Source organism: Vanessa tameamea, chromosome 21 (genome assembly GCF_037043105.1).
Source record: "Vanessa tameamea isolate UH-Manoa-2023 chromosome 21, ilVanTame1 primary haplotype, whole genome shotgun sequence".
Classification (NCBI taxonomy): Eukaryota; Metazoa; Arthropoda; class Insecta; order Lepidoptera; family Nymphalidae; genus Vanessa; species Vanessa tameamea.
The window spans coordinates 1,522,352-1,549,828 of NC_087329.1; the positions used below are offsets into that span (position 1 = coordinate 1,522,352).

At 32.5% G+C, this 27,477-nt stretch overlaps 2 protein-coding genes across 2 annotated transcripts in view; both read right to left on the reverse strand.

The window, feature by feature from the left end:
* LOC113396880 (alpha-tocopherol transfer protein-like) overlaps positions 1–27,477 on the reverse strand; it is a 171,000-nt gene that overhangs the window by 18,823 nt on the left and 124,700 nt on the right. The window lies entirely within an intron of this gene.
* On the reverse strand, positions 2,883–24,095 carry LOC113396882 (alpha-tocopherol transfer protein-like). The gene is made up of 8 exons (XM_026634950.2): positions 23,979–24,095; positions 14,396–14,555; positions 12,430–12,589; positions 10,344–10,402; positions 8,831–9,027; positions 7,269–7,379; positions 4,689–4,791; positions 2,883–3,988 (listed from the first exon to the last, which is right to left on the reverse strand). Exons 2-8 carry the CDS (start codon positions 14,544–14,546, stop codon positions 3,837–3,839), a joined length of 933 nt encoding a protein of 310 aa, XP_026490735.1. The 5' UTR covers positions 14,547–14,555; positions 23,979–24,095; the 3' UTR covers positions 2,883–3,836.

The window sequence follows — 27,477 nt, forward strand, 5'->3', positions numbered from 1 at the left end:
TTTTACAATGAATGTTTTATTGCAAGTTAAGTTGTCAATGTTTAGTATTGATTTGTGAGTTAGTTTTATAGTTGGAGTGAAAAAAGAAGCAATCATATTTATCATAATATAAATTTAAATTATTAATAAGAAGATTATTATAATATTATTGTACGTAACTATTTTTAATTACGCCGAAGAAGTAGAACTTCTCACGCGCGTACAGAAGTATACTCACCTTTTTATACAGTTAACCAGCCGTAATACGTCAAACGTTTCAAAGCGGTTTCGTGTGATGTAATTTGTCGGAGTGGCTTTAGAGTACTACCATCGAACCGTTGAAGCCTGGAACTTCTTTAAGGAGTATCTTGTAATCTAAAAATGACATATGTAGCTACTAAAGTCATGGCATGTTCAAGCATACATTGACAAAGATTTTGCGCAATAAATGTGCTGTGTATGCATTGATATTTCGGATTTTAGGGGGTGTCGTAGGCTGAGCCAGGGGCCAGATTATCCGATACCCCCAATAGTCCGAAATAATATATATTGTATCGGGTCAACTGCTAGGAATAGAATTGTTTCAAATTTATGTTATTACAACATTATTTAGATATTGAGTTCACACGGTTTCATTTTGGTAGAAAAACATGTTTTGCTCGAAAAAAATAATGGTTAGTTTAAATTAAAAATTAATTTGATTTCGATTCGAACGATACGGCAAGCGCCGGATACCCTCCAGTTAGGTGAAGTGACGAAGTGGCTGACAGCAGAAGGGTATTGAGAGATCGAGCTCAGTGAGGCCCATCGAGCATTGGACGAGGATATTATAACGATGATGAAGATACAAAACGATTTGCGTGAACGCGATAAAACAGAAGGAAAAATATGTGTCAAATGAATGAAAAGAATCAAAAGATCCTACAAAATATGCAATAAAGTAACATTATTGTAATAAAAACATTAAGATTGTAATCATAGACCATACAATTATACATTATATTACATAATTTAGAAGAATTGAATAGAATACATTACAACATGTTGAAGTTTAAGTAACGCAATAATTTGTTAAATGTAGATTAATGAAATGCAGAGAACTTGTTAAAAATGTTTGCGTGTTACGTTTCGAAATAAAACGAAAAATTTATCTTGATGCCTGAAGTAAATAGTAAAAATATTACAGCATATCTCTGTTATCTCAGTAATCTGCTCACTGTGTGGTGCTCAATTATATCAATGGATAACAGTACATAACGTATAAATATAATATCGCGAGTTCGATTCCTACTCGGATCAAGAAGTATTTCTCAGGATTGAAAAAATAAAGGAGTATCTTGTGATCAAATAATATATAGGACCCCTTTCTTACAAATTGAAAGTTGTTACTTATTGTCAAATAATAGCGCAGCGTTATTATAACTATTCATAATGTTTGTTTAATAATTTATTAATCGTATTAGCATAGGGAGTTTAAAGACACTGCCAGTAAAAGTATTCAGGCTTGTTTGACAAATCTTCTTGAGATTACGAGACTCGTAACAAATCATAACGAAGTTTAGCGAAATATTTACATTCTGAAGCATCTTGTTTTTTTTGATTTGACATTGAAAACAAAAATTGGCGGGTATTTTTAACGTCACATTCGTTATCAATGTGTCAAAATCTCAGCTCCTATAGTTCCTCGTCCATTTGAATGTTTGTTAATGTTTGTGTTTAGTCCCCTTTGTAATTTTTTTATGTAAATATATTGAACGTTATAAGATTAAGCTGTAAATTGTTTTGTGATTATACTTATGTATTTTAATAGCAATTATTTTTTATCTCATTTTATTTATTATTGTGTTGTTTTAGGTTATGGGCTATAAACATTCTACTACTATTTTGCCTTCAAAATTAAATTGAGCCAGTAATCTTGACCGTACCGATCAATCTTCATCATATTTTCTCCATCGCACGTGACATTAGCGAAATAATCTGTGCATTTTTGGCACAAATAAAAGCCACAAAATGAATGAATGAATGAATGAATCGTAGATATGGACAAGACAGAGGTTTTTTCTTACTGAGATGTGCTATTTTGATGGGTGTGAGAGTTAGATATTACAATAATGATAATTAGTGTCCCATGGCACTTTTGGACATTTCACGATCGTGTTCCGCCATGAGTTTCGAGTTAGTTCTTTCAAAATAACACTTCAGTAGTCCCTCTCTTTGTGAACATTTTTAATTTTATCCATTTTAATAAACGAGAATAGATTAAATACATTTGTAGATGAACCAAATAAGGCCGACGTGCGCCTTAAGTAATTATTAGTGCAATGACATTAAACCAATTCAACAAATTTATAAACTGACAGGAGTTTAGGTAATGTTGAACAGTATTTTTTCAATTCAAATATGAGGTTGGGGTTGTGCCAAATGTTTTGTTTTCTGACGACCTAAAAACAGATGAAACTTGTCATCAAGTTATTTTTTTTTAATCTGTTGATTACTTCTCTAATCATTTGTGAGAAATGAAATTATTAGTAAAAAGGTGCCAGCATTAAATCATTTCCATTTGGCCGAGTGACTTTTAAATTAATAAAAAACTACGTCCTATTGTTAAATGTACAGGTGTAACATTTTCGCGATGTATGTATATATGTATATGTTATAAACGACCTGCCCCGGCTTCGCACGGGTGCAATGCTGATATTAAATATACTTAAGAATGTCTTACAACGTTCACTACATCCAGTATAGGGCCATATTGATCTATATTAAATGCACAATTTATTTAAGGTTGGATAAAAACGTTATAATCACATTATTCGATTATCTTTATCTTATACTCGTATATTATATTTGGAGCCGGTGTTATGTGGCGTATTGCATAATAAATATATAAAAAAACAACTAATAAATATTTTATTATTATATTTAATATTATGATTTGGTATTCAATACATAATAATAGATGTCATTGTGCCAATCCTTAATAAAGTATTAAGGATTGGCACAATTAACATTAAACTTAGTGTTACGTCTATTTCGTTCTGACGTTGACAGCAACTGTTTACAATTAGAACGCCTTACAGAAAATTGTAGACGAATGTTATATAAAATACATACATTATAGTCTCGACATAAGTTTATTATGAAACTGACATTACTTATTCACAAACATTATAAAATATTATGTATAAAATCCCATAAATTTAAAAAAATCTACTAATCATTAACCATTTAAAAAAGATTTAATATCGACTAATAAAGAATATTTAACAGGGTTTTGGTAATTGTATCGAAAACAATATCTTATTATTTAGCTCGTTTTTATGGGCATTTACAAACAAGTAAGTATTTTTATATACATTAGTATATCGGGTATCTGTCATTTATCAATTTTCTTCCCTGTTAATAAAAAGTAAAATAAACGAACAAGACGTCATGATGTTTTTTTTACCCATATTCTTCCTTTTAAAGGGTAAAGAACTTACACCATACATCCTTGTCTTCAGTTCAAAATACAGAAGTATTTTATAACAGTTGACTTTACTTATTATTTTATTTTATATAAAGCGAATACAAAATAAAAAATTATACATAAATATATAAAATTTAAAGTAAATTAAAATTAACCGTCCATACAAAATTATCGTAACAAAATGATAAATATATCACTATGTTACGGGCGCCAATTCCCCCTGAATAAGGTCTTTTTATTTACGACCATACTTATGCATTGTCTAACAAGCGTTTAGATAAACACTGTTTTCTTTTTAATTTTCTAATTTGCAATGCGAAAGAAGAAGAAAAAATAGTTAAACCTTCACCCTCGAAACATTTGTTGGTGAAGTAATTAGTATTTTAAATTAATCAATGGATAGCTGCCTAAATGATCCATCAATGCCAAATAGCTCATCGTAATTGGTTGGTTTCCCGGGTCTGAGGGCTTCATTGGCTTTTATTGATTCTTGTTTTTTGAACCATTCTGTGTAGTCCTCAAGTTTCTTCATCCACGCATCTGGAAGATTTAAAATATATTTAAATAAAGTCCAAAACTTGTCAAAAGGGAGGATTTTTTTTTAGTTTATACTTTAGGTGAGTTAAATGAAATTCGATTTACAAAAGTCAATATAATATAAAAAAAAGCTATAATCATATTTCTCCTTTAACATTTACCCAGCTATTGGAAATTAAGCTCTGTAATCAGTATCCTAGTATCCTCGTAGCAGAGTCCTAATGTACAACATAATCTAAGACAAAAAATGTTTGTGTATATATATATTATATATACATATTATGTTCTCCATGCTTTGGTTCAGTGGCTATTAAAATATTGGTTTCCAAACCCAGGACAGGCCGATTAATTTTAGAGTTTGTGTATTGAAAAATTCTCAGGAACAATCTGGAAAGCACGTATAGCCGTTGGTCCTGCGCCTGAACTCTTTCCGGTCGTATTGGTCGGATTTGTTGTCCCATCGGATAATGAGAGTGAGAAAAAAAAGAATTCACCTTTATTTGCGTATACAATTGTGCAATTTAATGTGTCTCGCGTAGTTGGCTTGTCCCGTTGAGGTTGGCCGCGTGGTTGAAATCGGTCAGGCCGATATTTAATGCTTTTCCCCGATTGTGATGAAACTTTAGTAGGTTCCTTTATGTTGATTCTCAATCTACCTTTGCGAAATGGGTAACTCGTAAATAATAAAATGAATTGTAATTACCGTTTACTTCATCGAGGGAACATCCGTTGCCACCATATTGTTCCGGAAGCATGTCCTTGGGTACGTGTTCATGTAGCGTACTTATGTCGGAGTGGACGAAAATCTTAACCAAATAAAAGAATCAAGTTAGAAAAAAAGTTCAGGGTCCATCTTATAAAATGGAGTCTATGTACAAAAGCCGTCGATACAGGTCGACACAATTAGTCACTGGTTGGAAAACCTTGTCAGTGGCGCGAAGTATGCAACTTATTTAGGCAGTTAATGGTTGCAGTGGTTAGAACGCGTGCATCTTATCCGATGATTTCGGGTTCAAACCCAGGCAGGCACCACTGAATTTTCATGTGCTTAATTTGTGTTTATAATTCATCTCGTGGTAAAGGAAAACATCGTGAGGAAACCTGCATGTGTCTAATTTCAACGAAATTCTGCCACATGTGTGTTCCACCAACCCGCATTGGAGCAGCGTGGTGGAATATGCTCCAAACCTTCTCCTCAAAGGGAGAGAAGGCCTTAGCCCAGCAGTGGGAAATTTACAGGCTGCTAATGTAATGGTTGCTTAACTAGAGTGTCATTGGGCAACTGATTGCGTAACCGTGTATGTAAGTACATTGAAAATAGAGCACACAATTAATATTTTACAACTTTACGAAATAACGCATTGCATATTAATACAAGAAATAAGAAAAAACTTGTAACCCATACTTTCCGTTTGCATATGCAGAAATTAATAAATACATTTTATTATTCATTAAAAGAATAATTATTAGAACAAAACGCCTGGATTTGGGCTCAGGCTCCATCACAGGGCACTAATTATTGTGAAAAACAGCATTTTAAATCTGTTTATTTGAAAAGTGCAACTATGCGAGTTTCTTTCTGCTTTCCGAAAGGGTGGTAGTGTTTAAATATTGACGATTCAAAAACGCTTTATTGTGAAGTTTACTTGAATAAAATTGATTTGATTTGATGTAAGGAATGGTTAATATTTCTTACAATACCAATATTTATGAGAAGTGGTGACCTCTTATCACGAAGTGGCACATTTGACAGCGCGGCTGCCGGCTACCAATATTATAAAATTTTCTTGTACTTATTACGCGCGTGAGAAGAAGTATAACTTCAAAAATACTCCTCATAGTCCTTAGCAATTATCTGTGTTGCATGATTCTGGTGTAAATATTAATTATAAATAAAAAACAAATCATTGCAATGCATGCCAAGCTACGATAAGATATTATTTAGACATAGCGCTTGTAGTGGAGTAAAGGCTGTTATGTGGTACATGCTAATATTTATGATATCCTAGTCATAACAACAGTGTTTACTGACTGAGATGTGGAATGAGTTGAGGAGGAAACGGGAGGAAATGACCGATTTGCGGACCCCACACTCGCTAGCTCTTTGTGAATTATGATCGCCTGGTACCATTTGTTTTGATAGCTGTGGTCGGTGTATTGATTGGTTCAATGTTCACCGTAAACGATCTCGGTTTTTCTATTCGTTGTTTTTATTGAAAACTTTATCTAGTGTAGGCAAACATTGAGTATGTATTAACTTTTTGTTATATTTATTATAACAACTCACTAATATGATTTATGTCTATAAACATTAAACCATAATAATAATAAATAATAAAATATTTATTTATTTAGGTGATAATTTTATAAGTACTAAATATGTAAAAATCTACGAGTATTTTTGTAACTTAAACGTTTTGCTTTCATTGGTTGGAATATCCTGTCGCCATTAGTAGATTTTTTATTATGTAAAATTATTTCTTAAGTGAATCTCGATTTTAATTTCCAGCGACAATAAAGCGCTCCGACACCGCTTTTCAATGGTTGTGTGCTGGACTTGCCGCTAATAGGATTCACCATAATTCTACGAGTGTATTACTGGGATAGTATTGCTTAATAAAATTTTATATTTTAGTAAGATTTCTTTGTAAATATTTTTTAAGATTTATTAAAATAAAGCATTAGTTCTTAAGCTATTTTATAATAATATTTTTTTGAAATCGATTTTCATTTTATTACTTTAATACAAAAGATAATTTCATTCGTATTCTTTGTCTAGTTGTGTAAGTCTGTTGTAATGCGTGCAAAATCAATGATTTATTCGCTCATCAGTATTTATATTATTACGATGAATACGAAAGGATTGTTTTGCTAGCATCTCTAAAAATAGGCTGTAACAAACGTAGTGTTGCAAATTTTATCGGTAATAATGTTTAAACTATGAAGTAAGCGATATCGAGTGTTTATGTATCCCTGGTACCGCATGTTTTGGTTTTCGTTCAATCGACGCTAGCTGCTCACAGTGACTTCATTATTTTTATGATTGCCTGGTACTGTGTGTTTTGACTATAGGGGTGATCGGGATCGAACTCAATACGAAACTTTTTTTCAATTGTTGTTTATGAAAAATACATTATTTATCTGAAGTAATTTTACTAATATAAATGTGAAAATTTGATTATTGTTTTTTACTAATCTCGCAAACACTTTTTTGTAATAAAGATAACCTTAACCCAACATAGGTACCTAACAGCCATCTTATGGTGTGAGGATCAAAACATACCCTGTTCTTGATTTTATCCTTCAGGAATGGCTTGATGAAGTTTATTAATGCTTCAATAACCGGCGATGTATTCAAAACATGGACCTGTTTTAGCTTGATAGGATACGCTTCCTGAAAATACAAAATATAATTGATAAGTTATATGAAATCGCAGGGAAAATTCTATGAAATCGTTATGCAGTTTCCGCGCCGTCGGAAATCAATAGGTAATAATAACAAACGAATAATAACTATGATGAAACTCTGTAACCATAAGTCAACAAAGCGGAATTAATAATTTTTCGAGTCGTCTTTCAGAAACAAAGATATTTTGGTACTTGAAAGACAATTCCCAGTAACTATAGTGTTAACGCATCATACAACCGATTGGGTTAAAATTTAGTTCGGTTTTTGTTGGCGTGAAGCTTTTTTGTCTATTGAGCACTGATGGCATTCATTCACTACATAGATATTTATATAAATATGAATCCTTAGTTCCTTTGGTTATGCCATAACTTGAGAATGTCCAAAAAATCGGTAATGTACCGGTTTCATTTATATATTTTTTAAAGTATTTTAATACTTCCTTAGGAAAGAGATATATGTTATATGTACAGAAAATTTGAAATTTTAAGAAAGCTATGCCGTGTTAGCAGTTTACACGATCTTTTTGACAGATGTAAATTTTTCTGATCGATATAACTCTGCAATGACGAACATATTATTTTCTTAATTTAATGATTTTAAAAATTGTAAAAATATTTAAATAATACAAAAGTTCCTAAAGATTCAAGCGTTATCCGAAAATGTTAAGACTTTTTCTATTATACAGGGTTATTGGTAATTCGACGTATTCCCGTTAGGAGGTAATAGGGGTGATTATTTGCAATAATTTTAACCCCCATATGCATAATGCAAAAGTGAACCATTTTTAAGTTATCACGTTTTTTAGATTTTTTCAAAATAAGTCAAAAATGCAACTTCAAAAATTTATTTTTATGCATTTGGGGGTTAAAATTATTGCAAATAATCACCCCTATCACCTCCTAACGGGAAAACGTCGAATTACCAATAATCCTGTATATTATTGCTTTAAAGTAAAATTTAAATAGAAACACTGAAAATAATTGACGCTTGTACAACGTTACATCGTGCATCGGCCGGACGGTAGGGACGCGAATAACAGGCAGTAACTGCTACAAATATCGATTACAGAAATCCTTATTAAAGATCATTGTTAAGTTATTTTTACGAACGGGGGTCCTTTTAGTTGGGGTCTCTTTAGCTGGTATAACTCTTTTAAGAAAAATAAGTAAAAAAAAATAATTGAATTCTAATTTGAATTACGCCTTCCATTATTCCATCGACTGTTATATATGTATGTTATATTTTCTGTTTCTCATCGCTAGCCCGTCTGTCAAAAAGATCAAGCTAACTTGAACAGGGTATAGTATTGAATATTCATAGCTAAGACGGCAATACGTCTGTCGGAGCTATTCATTTAATTTATCCCTTTCAGTAGAATATTAATGTATTATTTTTATGGCAATGTTATCTTCAAAATATGTTTATATTCGACGAACCTGTACACAAATTAAGAACTTCTTGATGGAAGATGGTGATATTTTCGCTAAATGACTCGGTGTTACCACTGAAGCGTCCAAGATATAAATATCACCCCCCACCCCCTCCAGCTCTTCTATAAGTCTGACGTCACCAATCATTAGTGCGATCTTGAATATGTTGTTCAATAGCTCGGGATCGATGTTTTTGTCAAGACCTGAAATTTATAGAAGAGGATAGTTGACGCAACTTTATTTTTTAATTACTTAACAATAAATTAATGGAAATTATGGATTTTTTTCAATATATAAATAGATTATAAGCACGTGCGCTTTGGATATAGTAACAGCCTGTAAATTTCCTACTGCTGGACTAAGGCCTCCTACCCCTTTGTGGAGAAGGTTAAGAGCATATTCCAATACGCTGTTCCAACGCGGAAACTGAGACACATGCAGATTTCCTTACGATGTTTTCCTTCACCGCCGAAATTCACATGAAAAATCACTAGTGCTTGCCTGGGTTTGAACCCGCAATCATCGGCTAAGATGTACGCGTTCTAATCACTGGGCCATCTCGGCTCGCCTGTTTGCTGTAGATGCAAAATAAGAGAGTCCAGCGTCTCACTTAAAATCATCATAATTCATAATTCGTGATTGACAGCTCAAAATTATAAAACGTAAAATCTCCTTCGAATTTCAAAACTCGTAATTTTATTAATATTTTTAGGCTGTGGGCAAATTTGTGGGTTTAAATATATATATACAACAATTGGTTTGGACAGTTTTTTTATAGAAATACTCGTGTAAAATTACTTAAAGATAAAGGTAACGTATTATGACGATTAAATAATGAGATTATAATAATCTAAAATTATAATACATATGTTTATTGTGCAATTCAGCCTCGGGTATTGTAGTAATCGGATATTGTATTGACTGTGGTTTTCCCACGTACAATATAGAATTCGTGTTTAGTATATCAAGAAAATTTGCCATCGAACTGACGCAATATAATTTGCCGAGAGCTTGAATAATCTGTGGTATTTAATATGGATTTGCGAAAAATTAGCGTTTTGGACGTCGACGAAGCTCTTATGGGAATGGAGGTAAATTTATAGTAAATATAAGTCGTTAAATGGAATGGTTGTTTATTATCAAGAACTATGGTGTTGGAGGAGGTGTATAATATAGCTGAGTTATTGGCAATTTGTATGTAATACGTAAATTAACGTTACTTTATCAAAGCACGTCTGTCTAAGAAGTTTCGTTCAACAGCGAGATCAATGATATAAAATTTTCTGATATGACGCAAAAAGCACAGGAACAAGGGGCTTATTCTTAACAGGTAGGTATTTTTGACGTTTAATAATGATCATAAATTCTTTACACATCTCATTTTGCACTTAAAGCGCAATCAAATTATTCTGCGAGGAAAAAACTCGAAACTCATTGCAGATAATGATGAAAAAAATCGGCGTATAATTAGAAGCTACGATTTGAGTAAATATTTTTTTTTTTTTAAATGTATATTTACCGCGACATACTGTGACTCGCCGCCCGTCTGGAGTCAACCCTGGTAGTGGAGCTCCTTGTCTGAAATTGCACAAATGCGATTGATAACAATTAATTAATTTAGATGTACCAACATAAAAACAGCTGAAGTTAAGTTTCAATGCTAATTAAAAAATAAAAGACATCATCATCCTCCTGCCCTTATCCCAAATTTAGTTGGGGTCGGCGCAGCATATCTTCCTCTTCCATACTCTGTCGGACGTCATCACAAGTAACACTAGATAGAAAGATCTAACCATATCGTCTTTCACACAATCCATCCATCGTTTCTTTGGTCGTCTCCTACCTCTATATCCATCCACATCCATGCTCAAGACCTTCCTCACAACATGGTCCTCATGGCTCAATTAAAAAATAAAAGTAAGTTTAGCAAAAATATCTATTTTTTGGAATGATATTTTTTTACGCGGTTTACATAATTACGTATAGAAACAGCCGATACCGATGTCTCTTTCTCTCTATCTACTGTAGACCTATGGTTTTGTTTAATATTATTTAATTTTTAAAGTATTCTATTACGCGGTATTTTTAATAACAATTTAATTTATTGACATTTATATGTGGACAAACGTAGTTAATTTTAAAATAAAAATGTAATCGTTTTGTCTATTTTCTACTACTATTTTTTATTCATAAACGCTGTTGTAAGTTCTCATTTTTGCCCATAAACACTGACAATACAAGATTTATAAAGAACTACTCACATTGATAATATGTGGCCAACTAAGAGATGAAGAAGAAAAAAGACTTTTTGCATGAACACTCACTAAACCTTTAATTTGGAAAACATGAGCACCAAGAATTGGTGATAGACGGTAGATTTACTTATGAGTGACATCGTGGCAGTTCTGCTGTCAGCCACACAATCAGACCTCCAGAAATACTCCTACTAATACAATATTGTCTATATCATTTGGATTATATTCTTTTATTATTTATTTTACCTTTATTGCACCCTTAATATAATCTGTACTAATATTATAAACGTGAAAGTAGCTCATGTCTGTAACATTTTCATGCTTGAACCGGTGAACTGATTTAGATTAAATTTCAAGTGGACGTAGTTTGAGTCTTAGTTTGAGTATATTTTATTTACCCCTCGAGTGGGTGAAATGGGGGTGACGCGCGGGTAAAGCCGTAGGTTCCGCTAGTAATACAGAAAAATACTAAATTATACGTGTAAACAGACGGATTTACCTCAAAAAAGGATTTCATACGGTTTTTTGTATTGATATATGATCTTTCTTAATCTGTATTCTAGTGTCAGGTCAGCCTTGACATTTCCACGAAATTTTACAACAGATATTAGGATAAAATACATTTTCATAATGTTTACTCGACAATTTAAAAATGGAATGGCTGTTTAAATTTATTATTTGTCAAAGCGGTCGTTTACACGTTTTATGCAATCGTAATAGAGCGTTTTTAGTGCCAGTGTCTCGGTGAAGGCGATCACGTACCATCCACCGTGCCTATCTAACGGCCGACTACTGAAACGTCATTCGAAATAATCATTGGATTGGCAGCTTCTAAATTTAAATGGAATTCTCGAACGCTAATGGTTATTTATTTAGATTCACTAAGGGTAATTTTGTGCATCGTTTTACTTGATTTATAACTATGTGGTAGCTTATTAAAGGTACAGATCTGATACTAATAATTAATTATGTGGCCAGATGTATGAAATATTAGGCAGACAAATATAGATCCAGTGCCGAAAAAAACTTTACTGTACATATTTTCATTGAAATTGATAAATGATTAGAACCAAAATGGTCGAAATTTACACCATCGTAAGTTAACATGATTAAAGTTAATGGACTGTTAGAAACGCAGTTTCAGCTTCACTTAAAGTTTGAGATTATACCATCGCGATGTTCTAATGAAGGTTGGTGGTGTTTGCAGCATATTGGAACATTGTGATAAAATTTGAAAATGTCTATGGGCAGAGGTGACCTATAATCAAGCCTTGCCCTAAAAAAAACTGGCCGTTTGGAATCTTAACTCTTATCTAAGGATATTTTATGGTAATATTTATATATGCATACGCTTTTCTTGTTATATCAGCTAGTTCTCGTCTGTTGATGTCTCGGTTCGTGAAGAATTCTGGACAAGCAGCTCTCATCGTGAAGTACATGTCGAGTTTCCTCTTACATTTCTCCAAAGAGAAGCTGCAGCCTCGGAGAAAGGTCATCATACGACCTTCATCTATAAGAAAATTAACGATTAAAACTTCCTGTGTGTATTTCTATCTCGTTTTCTCAAGTGGAAACGTATATTTTTATTTCAAATAATTTATTATGTGAAATAAATATATATAAATTACTATCGTAAATTATTCATAATAGTCCACGCCGTATTTATTACAATGGGTAATTAAGTTATTTAATTGCATTTTCTTAATGATTTAGTTGTTTTCAATTACGTCTAATTTTTAATATATTTATGGTATAGACTTGGATGTATTTCCGGTTATCTCAAATATAAGCCAAGAGAGATATTAAAGTGAGCAAGTGTGTGTTCAAAACAGATGCATTGTCTATTGGCTCTCTCTTATATCCTGATAGAACTGAAATCAGACTTGGTTAAATCAAAGATATCATGTAGGAAGCTGGAGTCGTTGCCATAGGAACAGAGAGCACGCTGGTACGAAGAAGGCGCAAGAATGTGACACTCCTAATATTCTTGTCAGAAAAATCTTAAGACGATCTCCTGAACCGAAACGAATTTTGTACATCTTCAAGATCAGCAGCCCTTTGAGCTAGCCACTAGACCAAACTAGTTATATTTATGATAATATTAAACTACCATATTAATTATTTTCAAGTTAGCATTTTATCTTAGATTATTTATAACACTTTCTAAATGAAAATAATCGACACACTCGCCTTTAACTATGAGCTAAACACAGGAAATAAAGCCAGATTTGCTTGATAAAATTCACAATTAACTCAATCGAGTTCAGTTTATTATGAAACGTGTTTGAGTGTATATATTAAGCATTGGTAAGTAATATTATTAATATGAATTTGATTTATTTTTAAGCCGCATTGTGTCTGTACTCTTTCCAATAGTGTTGGATTTGCCGTTCCATCGGATTATGGAAGTGGGGGAATAGGTATTCAATACAAGATTATATTAAAGATAAAAAAAGTTGATTTAGTACTTATTGATTTCTCGGCAGGATATTTAAAAAAAAAATTGTACTTTACCGGCATACTCTGTGATTAAATTGGTGGAAAAGAAAAACTGCTGAGTTTCTTGCCGGTTCTTCTCGGTAAAATCTACTTTCCGAACCGGTGGTAGTTTTACATTTAATTCAACACGACTGACATGACGATTTAAAAGTGCTTTTATGAGCCTACTTGAATAAGGAATATTTTGATTTTGAGTTGTGCACGTGTATTAACACTAAAATATACTGCGTGGTTCGTTAGATTCTCTCCGCCGTAGCCAAAATCAGTTACCTATCAACATCACGTAGCAGTAACACAAGGATAAGATAATCTTTATTTTGAAGATTATGTACACAGACATGATTCAAATATTTATATAAAAAAAAATATAACATAATAAACATAATCAGCCTGTAAATTTCCCACTGCTGGGCTAAGGCCTCCTCTCCCGTTGAGGAGAAGGTATGGAGCATATTCCACCACGCTGCTCCAATGCGGGTTGGTGGAGTACACATGTGGCAGAATTTCGTTGAAATTAGACACATGCAGGTTTCCTCACGATGTTTTCCTTCACCGCCGAGCACGAGATGAATTATAAACACAAATTAAGCATATGAAAATTCAGTGGTGCCTGCCTGGGTTTGAACCTGAAATCATCGGTTAAGGTGCACGCTTTCTAACCACTGGGCCATCTCGGCTCTCTAATAAAAAAATATAATAAAACTATATACATAAACATATATTATGAATTTGTCTCATCCAGGCGGTCTTTAACAAGCCTTCCACTGGTCTATATTCTACAAAATATAATCGTATAAGTTCATTGTTATTTACTCACCCCACTCGTCAGGCAAGTGTGGCTGCTTACGAAGCCAATCCTTAATGGCGGTGAGATCTCGATCTCTCGTGTTGACATCTTCATTTAATTCTACACGAATTTTCTTCCACATCTCCCCTGTTGGCTGAACTAATGTTGCGACAGACGCCATGATGATCGACTAAAAACATTTAACGTCTTGATTATATATATATATATAATTATATTGATAAATTTATACATTAACTTTTACATTACATTAACAGCCTGTAAATTTCCCACTGCTGGACTAAGGCCTTATCTCCCTTTGAGGAGAAGTTTTTGGAGCATATTCCACCACGCTGCTTCAATGCGGGTTGGTGGAATACATATGTGGCAGAATTTCGTTGAAATTAGACACATGCAGGTTTCCTCACGATGTTTTCCTTCACCACCGAGCACGAGATGAATTTTAAACACAAATTAAGCACTTGAAAATTCAGTAGTGCTTGCCTGGGTTTGAACCCGAAATCATCAGTTAAGATGCACGCGTTCTAGCCACTGGGCCATTTCGGTTCATTGTAATAAATTTGTATTAAATTATAATGTTATTATCTATATTTATATTATTAATGCTAAAGTAAATCTGTCTGTCTGTCTGTTTATCACGGCCAAACTAAGCCGAATTTGATGAAATTTTGAATGGAGCAAGCTAGAATCCATTTTTATGCCTAAAATTTAACGACCGATCTCTTAAGCGCAAGTGAATGCGCGGGCGACGACTAGTAGTTAACAACTCAATAACTATAAGAGAGGAATTAAATAAAAATAGATATTTGTATTATTTCTAAGCATAAACTTTTATTTTATAATCTCATTTTTAATTGTATTCAAATTTATTATATCAACAACTATATAAATAAATTAAAATAAGCCAGTGGCACAGTGGGTAGAACACACGGTTCTCATGCGAGCAGCGTGTTAAATGTTAATGGAAATAGCTCAAAGCAATGTTTTTTAACCGTATACGTACATATACATAGTCTTATAACAAAATTCTGAATCGACACTTGGAGAGATAGCTCACTTTTCTTTTTGTTTAAAAATATCTCAGTCGACGCGTCGTCTGTGTAGTTGATATTTCCTTTTTAACCGACTTCAAAATGAGGGGGATCTCTATTCGTCCAGTATGTATGTTTTTTATGTCACAAACTGAAATGGGATCAGCCCATTTTGGGCTTAATATTTTTTTACGGCTGTGGCTTAAGTGACTTTAATTCGAAGCATCGTTATCAAAATTTAAATTAATTATAATTATTGAAAAATGGAACAAAAAAATATGTGTTTATAATTTCAGTAACTTCCTTCCAACTGTTAAATTACTTAACTCACAAAAAAAAAAAAACTTGAATAAACTTGTAATAATAAAAGGTACCTTATTACATTTAACTAGTAAAAGGTTTCTTAAGCGGAAGATATTTGCAATCGGCGCAAGCGCAACACTGTCGCAACGTAACAGACGACATTCCGTTATTTGGTTCACTAAACCTTTTTTAGAACTTCGAATAGAATTCAGTTTTCTATTAGATAGTTTCTCGCGTATTAAATGTCTATCGGCCTTAATCATAAAATCTGTTTGGCGGGTGTTTAATTTAATTTCTATCTTTCTTGATTTGACATTCGAAAGACTCCTCCTTTCGCATTCTTTTTAGATCTTTTTTTGATAGTTCATCCTATACTCTATTTTTTTAAAGGAAAAAAGCCAAATAAACAACATTTGACAGCAAATTAACGCGATATTATTGGTCGAGAACTTGATTAATCTATGATGTTTACTATGGATTTGCGAAAAAATGGCGTTTTGAACATCGGCGCAACTGTTATCTGAATTTTGGAAGTTAAAATTGATGTGGAAATAAGTAGATAAGAATAATAGTTTTATATTATAAATAAATATATATAAATCGTAAACTCTTAGTAGTGCGCAACACAGCTGAGCTATTAGCAAATCGTATGATATACGTAAATCTAAGGTTTGTATATTTTTTTTCCTATTTCCATTGGAATAGGCTATAGACGGTACGCCGCTGCAAGTTAAATTGTCAAAGTACATTTGTATGGGTGACGCTTGTGTTTACGAGATGTATTAGTGTGCGTGAGATTACTTATGTAATATTGAAGGCAAAATGAATACAAATTTAATTCTATTCGTTAATAAACGACGATAATTTAAATTAAAGGCACGATTTCATGAGTAAACTTCTGTCACTTCCCTAAACGTTTAAGTAAAGTCGTTTAAGATCGGAAACTATGTATTCTTTTGATTTTCAATTTCAAGTTACGTCTTCTTCGGAGAACTGAAAAATATTGCTATACAATAAGACATAATTACATTTAACTTTTGACGGAAAGAGTTTTATGCTGCAACGCCATCTAGGGATGAGAAACAAATATGCGTATAAAAACGTATCAAAACCATTTCCATGAAAAAATACATATTGTTTCAACTTTCATAGTGATCGGAATAGGACAGATGTACGAATATGCATTCCTATATAAATATAAACTAGCTGTGCCCGCGGCTTCGTGCACGTTTGAATTTAATAAAAAAGCGTGACTTTATTGTTATTTTAGATACAATTCTAAAATAAAAGTAGCCTACGTTACTCCTTATTACATCAGCTATCTGCTAGTGAAGGTCCCGTCAAATTCGGTCCAGCTGTTCCAGAGATAAGCCGGAACAAACAGACAGACAGACAAAAATTGTAAAAAATGTTATTTAGGTGTAAGTACCGTGTATACATACATATACATTTAGTAAAACGCGGTTATTTTAATATTACAAACAGACACTCCAATTTTATTTTATCTATATATATATATATATATATATATAAATATATATATATATAAATATATATATATATATATATATAAAATATATAAGTTAACTTGGTGGTAGGGCTCTGTGTCTGGGTGGGTACCATCTACTTATCACATATTCTACTTTCGTTAGGGTTTGACTGGTGGATGAGCCTTTGCAACCACAGGCACTAGGGATATAACATCTCAGTTCTAAAGTTTGGTAGTGCATTGGCCATGTGTGAAATGGTTTATATTTTTTACGCCGAAAATTTCAATGGGCAGTGTATCCATTAGGTAGCCTGTTTGTCTGACCCACCTACGTCATAAAATATACGTACTTATAAAAATACTTGAAATAAAAGATAACTAAAATATAAAATTTAATAATTTGTCATTGTGAGGAAGGTTTACGTAAATGTTATTTATAGAAAATGTTTTTGTTCCATAAAATTCAAAATATTATAATTCTGTAGAAACATTAGCATTCTATTACCATAAATGACAATTCATAATCTCGGTACAAACAATGATTACGTAAACTTAACCTTCGTCAGACTATGGTTTCAAAACTTTCGTCCTAAGAAGCATTTTGTGAGGTTGCGTCGAACGGCTCATCCGTCGTTATGATAACGTTCCGTCGCCGTGCGCGGAGATTTTTAACATCACATACTCTTATAAAAAATATTTTTCTTTAAGGGGTCGATTAGGTGTTGATTTTAATCTCATACATTACTCTGATCCCAATGTAAGTAGCTAAAGCACTTGTGTTAAGGAAAATCAGAAGTAACGACGGTACCACAAACACCCAGACCCAAGACAACATAGAAAACTAATGAACTTTTTCTACATCGACTCGGCTGGGAATCGAAACCGGGGAACTCGGAGTGGCGTACCCATGAAAACCTTTTGATCCATGAAAATGACCCATGAAAAAAAATTATGGATGTTTGTTAATCTTTCAGGCAAACGCTACTAAATGGATTTTAATGAAACTTTGCAGTTATATCTTATACATCAGAATATCACATAGACTATGATTTCCAAAGATATTGTGTAAATTGTTCAAAATATAACGATAAGCGTTAAGTAAGTCGGAACATTTTTTGTCACCGGCGAGCTATTATTACTGCTTTTGTACTAATATATATTTTTTTATGATATCGGTAGACGGACGAGCAAATGGGCCACCTGATAGTAAGTGGTCACCACCGCCCATAGACAATAGCGTTGTAAGAAATATTAACCATTCCTTACATCACCAATGCGCCACCAACCTTGGGAACTAAGATGTTACGTCCGTTGTGCCTGTAATTACACTGGGTCACTCACCCTTCAAACCGGAAAACAACGGTAGAATATCTGATGAGTGGATGGTACCTACCCAGACGGGCTTGCACAAAGCCCAAAATTTATTTATATGTTTGAAGCCGGGTCGTGTCGCTAGTATATTATAAGTCTTTGTGTTATAGTTTAAGTTGTGAATTGATAACAACTTAGTCACAACATTGTTTAAGTTTAAACATACACAATGGACAATAACAAGGTACCTCAATCAACAAAAGGCCTCCAAAGTTTGGCGGTACCTTATTCGTTAATGTTTAACGACTTTTACATACCATTTAAAATGTACACATGCCGACAAGTCTTCAATTAATAGGTGTACATTTATACTCATATTATGAGTAAAAGAGTTTTATCCAAATGCAATTTGTAATTTAAATAAATGTATTATTTGATAATAATCTTTAATAAAGATATATTTCAAACAACGATTCTCACCTGACTCGTTTTGAATCGTTGAGGCCATTCTCAAAGGTATGTAGAAGATATTATAGTACAAAAGTATATGCAACACAGGTCTACTCCCTGTTTTTTGACGCTTATATTTCAGTGCGAAGGCAACCGACTCGACCAGTGAGAATTCAGATAAAATATCAATGGTTTGCGTACTTTCTGAGGCAGGAGAGTTTCAACACTGCACACTTTCAAACTTCGGCTTAAATAACTTTAACATGATAACTTATAGCTAGAATAATAATCGAGCATAGAAGATTTTTTTATGATTAATAATGAGGAATCAAGAGGAATATGCTTAGAATATATAAACTGGGTATTTTTTTTTTTTTAAATAATTGTAGGAAAACATCGTGAGGAAATCTTACATGTGTCTAATTTCAATGAAAATCTGGTACATGTGTGGTGGATACATTAGTACCAAACTTTCCCCGCAAAGGAGGAGGCCTAACCCCAGCAGTGGGATATTAATAAGCTGTTACTTTACTTTTAATTAAGTTTTTGCTCAAAATTTATGGTTTAATTTGCCCAGATTTGTCAGTAGGTACTTAAAGACGCTACTAAGATTCCTCGACAAAATAACTTGAAATACAGGTTTTTCTTGGACCGACCTGGGGTGGAACATTGATCCTCGAGATCGATAAGCTAGCCACTAGATCAAAGAGATAGTCGAGGTACCGTTCCTACCAGAGCACTGATAACTTGAAAGTAAAAAAAAAAATACGTTATGTTTCAATCCATTCACTTTACAAAAGTAACGTTGTTCATAATTTATGTAGTTGCTCAACCATGAATACTCTTTTTTTATTTCAACCTTATAGTTTTTTCTAGAGTTAATAAATGTCGTAAATTGTATTTGGTGTTACGAGGCTCAGTACCTTTAATTGAATGTCAATTGAAATCTTTTTTGTTAGCGAAAGTATCTATTTTGGTAACTTGATGGTAGGGATTTTTGCAAGTCCGTCTGGGTAAGTAATCGCTCATCAGATATTCTATCGCAAAAAAAAATTAATAATTAGTATTGTCGTGTTTCGGTTTGAATGGTGAGTAAACCCAATATGAGTCAAGGCACAAGCGAGAAGAGCAAGAGTAACAAGCACAAAATTAAGCACATGAAAATTCAGTGGTTACCTAGGTTTTGAACCCTCAATCTCTTTATGTACCTACTGGGCTAGCTCGCCTCTCAGTTTTATCAAAATCGGTACACTATAATTACATTCAAATTTTACGTCACATATCGAATTATTCATTCAGTGATTACAAATGTATACAACAGTTCACGTATCTATAGACATATGATCATGACTTGAATTTAAATAAGTTTAACCTTGTTGGTCCTGATGTCAAAACCGTGCTTAAAAACAATGCTCAATGAAATATAAAGACGTCAATATTAATATTAATATTACGTATTAAAATAATAATAATCTTTATATTATATAATTCTGATGCATGTATGTCGCTGAACTCCAATTAGCGATTGGACAGTTAATAATTTAACCAATAGGAAGAGAGCTATCCGAACTATTTACAATATTTGCTCTAGGACATCATTACGCGAAATGTTTAAAGAAATCGGTGTGTTAACGGCTGCTTCACTATATATTTATGATAATATAATGTTTATACAGAAGAATATACAAAAATATTTTATAAAAGCTGATATGCATACTATTAATACAAGAAATAAGAATAAACTTGTAACCCCTACTTTTCGTTTGCATTTTGGTACAGAGAATGTTTTTGGGCAATGGTATACGCATATTTAATAAGATACCGGAAAATATAATCAATTTATCATTTAAAAAATTTATTAAGACTAAATAAATAAATAAATCTTATAATTTATCAAAATGATACTTTTTAGAAAAAAAAAAAACGCCTGGATTTAGGCTCGGGTTCCATCATAGAACGCTAATTGTGAAAAACAGCATTGTTAATCTGTTTATTTGAAAAGAACAACTATGCGAGTTTCTTGCCGTTTCTTCTCGCTCGAGGCTGCTTTCCGAAACGGTGGTAATTTTTAAATATTGACGGTATATCGGGACGTTTACTTGATTAAAATATATTGTATTTGATTTTGATTTGAATAATTTTGCGGGTACTTGAGATGGTTTAGATTCAGCCTGGTATCACCCGGTAACCGGTAAGGCTCTGCGATCGGGAAGGAAAAAAAGCATGCTTATTTTAGTTCTATGATATAGTTTACTATAATTTTTTTTCTTTTTTACATTTGTGCCAAGAATAATCTGTACATCTAAGTAGCTATGATAAACGACTTCAGTACTTGAAATTTAGCTTCTAGTTTAAGTATTTCTCTATATTTTTTCCAAAATGAAGTCGACATTCAGCTTGAGAAAATAAGGGAAATGTGTGCACTCAAGGTTTTCAATTCAATATAATTCAAAATTGGAGGAAGGCAATAGCTCGAATATCACGAATAAATAAATTACGATATAATATAAACCGCAATACGAAAAGTAGACAGGAGTTTCGACACTTTTACTTGGTAAAAGGACTTTGTGCAAGCCTGCCTATATTCTAGCCTGTATGCACCAGCCTACTCCATTTATTATACTAAACACACAGCCGCGAAATAGCAATATTTAATATTGTTGTGTTCCGCATGCTGTGAAGTATGAGTGAGCCAGTGTAACAACAGGCACAATGGGTATATCTTAGTCCCCAGCGTTGATGGCGCATTCGAGCATAGGCAGGAGTGTTTAATATGACATATGTTGCCAATGTAACAACTTTATATCTTAATAAATTTCCCTTGGGAAATATTCGGTGTAATATATTTAGATTTAACTCATACAAATAAGCGAACAAATATAAATACAATATTTTTTTTTAAATAGAATATTGCAATGCCCCAAATTAATTAATATTCAACCATCAAAATTAGACACAGGCAGGTTTACTCACGACGTTTTTCTTCACCACTGAGCGAGAGATTTAGCTTTGAAACAGCATTTTATCGATAAGATGCTCGCATTTTGACCAATCAGCCATCTCGGCTTCAATATAGGGGGTTAATTGAAATATTGGTTAATCCTCGAACAAGGGTTTGCAAAGTTTGGCAGATTTATATTATACAGGGTTATTGGTAATTCGACGTATTCCCGTTAGGAGGTGATAGGGGTGACTATTTGCGATAATTTTAACCCCCATATGCATAATGCAAAAGTGAACCATTTTTGAGTTATCACGTTTTTTAGATTTTTTCAAAATAAGTCAAAATTGCAACTTCAAAAATTTATTTTAAAAAAAGTTTCGATTAAAATTTACTTTTTTCTTCTGATTTATAAAAACGATTAAACACTGGATATTTTTCAATATTTAAACAATAATTATCGGTCCAAATTTAAAAATGCGAGACGGAAAACGATATTATTTCAATATTTTTATTATTCTTTTCCCTCAAATATGCCTGAAAAACAAAAAAAAATCATTATGAAACTTGTTCTGCAGATTATTTTAAAAACATAATCGTTTAATTAGCTTTCCGAAAATGTATAAAAACTAGGAATTTATTTCAAAGCAACCGAAATAAAATGATCAAAAAGAACGCTGTAGGAAATTCATATTCGAACATGACCGAAACCGAACTAAAGGTCGCTCTTTAAAATTCCCACAAAATTGATTTAAAATAATAACCAATGTAAAAAAACTTACTTATTTACTTAAGAGGACTACAAGAGCTAAGTGCCCTTGAGAATCGCACACACACACTTACAAATCGTCAAAAACGGCAAGCCCGTGAACTAATGGTTAAGCGAGGTAACGAGGTTACGCCCAAATATTCTAATAGATGGCGCCAAACCGAGCGAAGTAAGATCAATCATAAATCTCATAAAAAATAGATAGGACAACAGAATTGTTTTTATTTCTTTCGATGTTAGTTAACAAATTATTATAAAATAAAACTGATTCAATTAAACTTACAATATTTTTATTTATATTTTGTATACAATAAAATAGACAGTTAGTTTTAACCTTTTTTTTCTTTTATTTATATTATTATACCTACCACAATTAGTTCTTATACTAAATATTAAAACATACCAATTTTTAACATTTTATAAAAGTTTGATAATCTATTTATATAATAAAATCGTAAGTGTTCGAAATCTGTAGTGTAGTAACCGTGGGGTAACATATAGCGTACTGTTTGTTCGTTTTATTAATATCGGTTCACAAAGAAAAAAAAATATTCAATTAAAAAATAAAACATCTAAATATTTACAAGAAAAAAATGTCGTCAAGTCGATTTGGTTGAATCATTGGTTAACTAGGTTAATCATACTAGGTTTAATCATAAATCTCATAAAAATAGATAGGATATTAGAATTATTTGTATTGCTTTGGACTGGGCCATCTCGGCTCTTATTCCAATACGAATTTCATTTTATTTCGGTTGCTTTGAAATAAATTCCTAGTTTTTATACATTTTCGGAAAGCTAATTAAACGATTATGTTTTTAAAATAATCTGCAGAACAAATTTCATAATGATTTTTTTTAATTTTCAGGCATATTTGAGGGAAGAAAATAAAAAAAATATTGAAATAATATCGTTTTCCGTCTCGCATTTTTAAATTTGGACCGATAATTATTGTTGAAATATTGAAAAATATCCAGTGTTTAATCGTTTTTATAAATCAGAAGAAAAAAGTAGATTTTAATCGAAACTTTTTTTTAATAAATTTTTGTAGTTGCAATTTTTACTTATTTTGAAAAAATCTAAAAAACGTGATAACTCAAAAATGATTCACTTTTGCATCATGCATATGGCTTTAAAATTATCGTAAATAGTCACCCCTATCACCTCCTAACGGGAATACGTCGAATTACCAATAACCCTGTATACATATTAACTATTTTTTATTTATTATAAAAGAAAAATAATTAAAACTCTCATTTTGAATAATCATAATAATTATAGGATAAAATATTTATACTTACTTAGTAATTTCAAATTCACTTAAAACCACGCGATATGAACACGCGACGCGCAATGCACACTCAGACTGAGTGAGCAGCTAAGTCTAACTGAAGGAACAATTTGACGCTAGAGGCAACTTGCCTGTGATCTTCAGACCTTGAAAAGGTTGCGACATTGATACTTGGATGCATAGCCTATGTAAAACAACAGCTTTATCACAGTTGTTTATAAATCTGCACGGCAGGTTTCTGACATCCAATGCGTTACAACAATATTTCCCAAAGATTTTAGTAATTTCTTAATCCGTTTTCATAACGTATATTATAAAATAGTATGTTACATATAAGTAAGTATAAAATTACTATTGTTTGTTTAACAAAAAGTTATTTTATAAAAGATAAGGATTATAGGAATTCTACATTATATCATATGTTTTTAATACCATGTCGTGTGAAATTGTTTTGCATAATCGCTAGCAATTTTTATTATAAATCGTTATATTACAGGAACTAGCGACCCGCCCTGGCTTCGCACGGGTGCAATTATGATACTAAATATACTACAGAATGTCTTACGTTCACAGTTTTTAGTCATTAGACAATACAAACGACTATGTCCCTACGTTTTAAATCTGTAATATCTTCGAAAATATTCATTTAAATTACATACTGTAAAAGGCTAGATTGATCTATATTAAATGCACAATGTATTTAAGGTACTAAGCAATACAACACTAATCCTTACTCAATTAGAGTAAGGATTAATGCTGTATTGCTTAAAATCGCTTCGAATATAAGCATTATTTCACGTAAAAAGTAAAGAATAAAAAATAGATATTGTGGGTTATGCCTAAAAGATAGATATATATCATAGTGGATTTTTTTGAAGACCTTTCAAAGGTGTATAATACTGTAGTAAATTATTTTGATCTATCTCGTAGGTTTCAGCCAGCATTTTCAATGTAAGCGCAAAAAATGTGTTTATTTACGACATCACTTTAGAAACTTATAAAAATATCAGTGTTTCTCTACTTTATTGTGCAAGTATTATACATATAAACCTTCCTCTTGAATCAATCTTTCTATTGAATAAAACCACATCAATATCCGTTGTGTAATTTTAAAGATCCAAGCATACATAGGGACAGACAGCGATGAGCGAGTTTGTTTTATACTATGTAATGATGATATAACAACTGAAATCAAATGAAGCATTTCTCCTTTAAACGCCGTCTGATTGAGTTCCATCGGTGGTAGATTTTTGAAATATTTCAGGGAGATTTTTGATGTTTTAATTTGTGTTTATAATTCATCTCGTGCTCGGCGGTGAAGGAAAACGTGAGGAAACCTGCATGTGTCTAATTTCAACGAAATTCTGCCACATGTGTATTCCACCAAACCGCATTGGAGCAGCGTGGTGGAATATGCTCCAAACCTTCTCGTCAAAGGGAGAGGAGGCCTTAGCCCAGCAGTGGGAAATTTACAGGCTGCTAATGTATGTAATGTAATTTTGACTAATGTTTCTAATAATTAATATCATAGATTTTTCAAGCTCTCGACTCGATGTTGATGTCAATTCGATGTCAGATGTTGTTATGTTTTAATTTTTCTTTTTCCTCAAGCTCAAGTTTGATTATAATTGACTGTAAAACTGTACGTCATTTTCCAGTTTCCGTTGAACAGTATCGGCGAAGTTTTTTTTTTTTTTAAATTACACAAGGTAATTTGAATAATGATTGACAACTAAACAATAGTTAAAAAATAAATCACTGAGGCTAAGTATGGATTTAAATAACTCTTTTTATTTTATTTTATTGTTTTTTTTTTTTATGATGTTTCGCGACATTTTCGTCTATTGTGACTGATTTTGAGTATACTTTTTTTATTAAATTGATTATACCACTATAACAAATTCATAAATTTGAAAAAAATATATACATACTAACGTTACAGAACGATTATTTTATACCTAACGGGTATCTTTGACCGTCACACAGCAATTAGTACCGTTTCAGTGCTACATATGTATCTTGTAGAAAGCACTGATTAAAAATTGACATACTTAGCTTCCACGATGTATGGCTTTATCATGATAGTCCTGTTCTACTTTCTCAGATAAAAAACTGTCGAATCTCTATATAGCTTACTAATTACTGACCGCGGCTTTGGCCTTGCGGGAGGAGAGGGGAGGGGGGATATCCTACATGATCTTCCAGACTATAATCTATCTCTATGCCAAATTTTTTTTTGCCAAATTATGCAGATCCGTTCACCTTTTGTGACGTTATTGTATTCAAACTTTTGCACCTATAATATAAGTAGCAGTAAAATAATATTTAAAAAATAATAATTAGTTATTTTCATAATGAAAAATATTCTCAGAAGCTACGACTAGCTAGTAATTAGCCTTTCATAATTAAACTCTAGTTGGTACTAATTGATCGTTCGATTGAAAACTAAAAGTAAACGGGAAAAAGCGAGGAAAATAAATCGGAAAAACCAAGGGCGCTAATCTGTAAAAATAAGACTTACATCATATCTCACGAGTGAAATGTTCATAATCAACTGTTTCGATGCGAGTATCCCTTTTATGTGTTTTTTTTCCGAACCGATACGACTTTGAAACCTTCAAGAAAAGAGCGTACTCATTCCTTAAAGGCCGGCAACGCATCTGGAAGTCCCCCGATGTTGCAGATGTCCGTGGGCGATGGTAGGCAGTTTCCATCAGGAGCGCCTACTGCTGGTTTTCCACCTAAAAAAAAATTATAACTCAATATTTAATTATATTAATGATAAAAAAGCGTGGACTTAGTATTTTTTAATTTCTAGGCAGGAAATGTATAAATTTAATTGTACTTTATTGGTATACACTCTGTAATAAAAATGGTGGAAAAGAATAATTACTGAGTTCTACTTTCCGAACCGGTGGTACCCTTACATATAATTCAATACTGAAATTTAACGATTCAAAAGTGCTTTGATGAACCTACTTTAATAAAGAATATTTGATTTGATCTGAAATTATTATAGTCGCATATTCCTTTCGGACATTTCGGACGTGTGCTGAAATGAGTATCGATTTTGTCCTCAAAGAACAGTTCTTAAGTTCAGATATTATTTTGTAACTTATCTACTAAGAAAGTGATCGAACTAGTTATGTTGCTGTTTAAATTTTCACGACTATAACATTCGTAATAGTTCACTGAATCGATGTACGAAATAAGCGGCGCAATAAAATCTTGCAGTTCGTTCCAATTCCTCGGTCTGATTCGTTCATTTAATACTATTGTATATCCGTTCATACGTAAAATATTGCTGCTAAAGGATTTGTAGTTTATGGAAGAAGTGGGTGCTAATTATTACTATCGTGAAGTTATGGAGATTTCGTAGGAGGGCTTTGTGCAAGCCCGTCTGGGTAGGTACCACACACTCATCAGATATTCTATCGCCAAGAAATACTACTCAGTATTGTTGTGTTCCGGTTTGAAGGATGCTTGAACCAGTGTAACTACAGGTACAA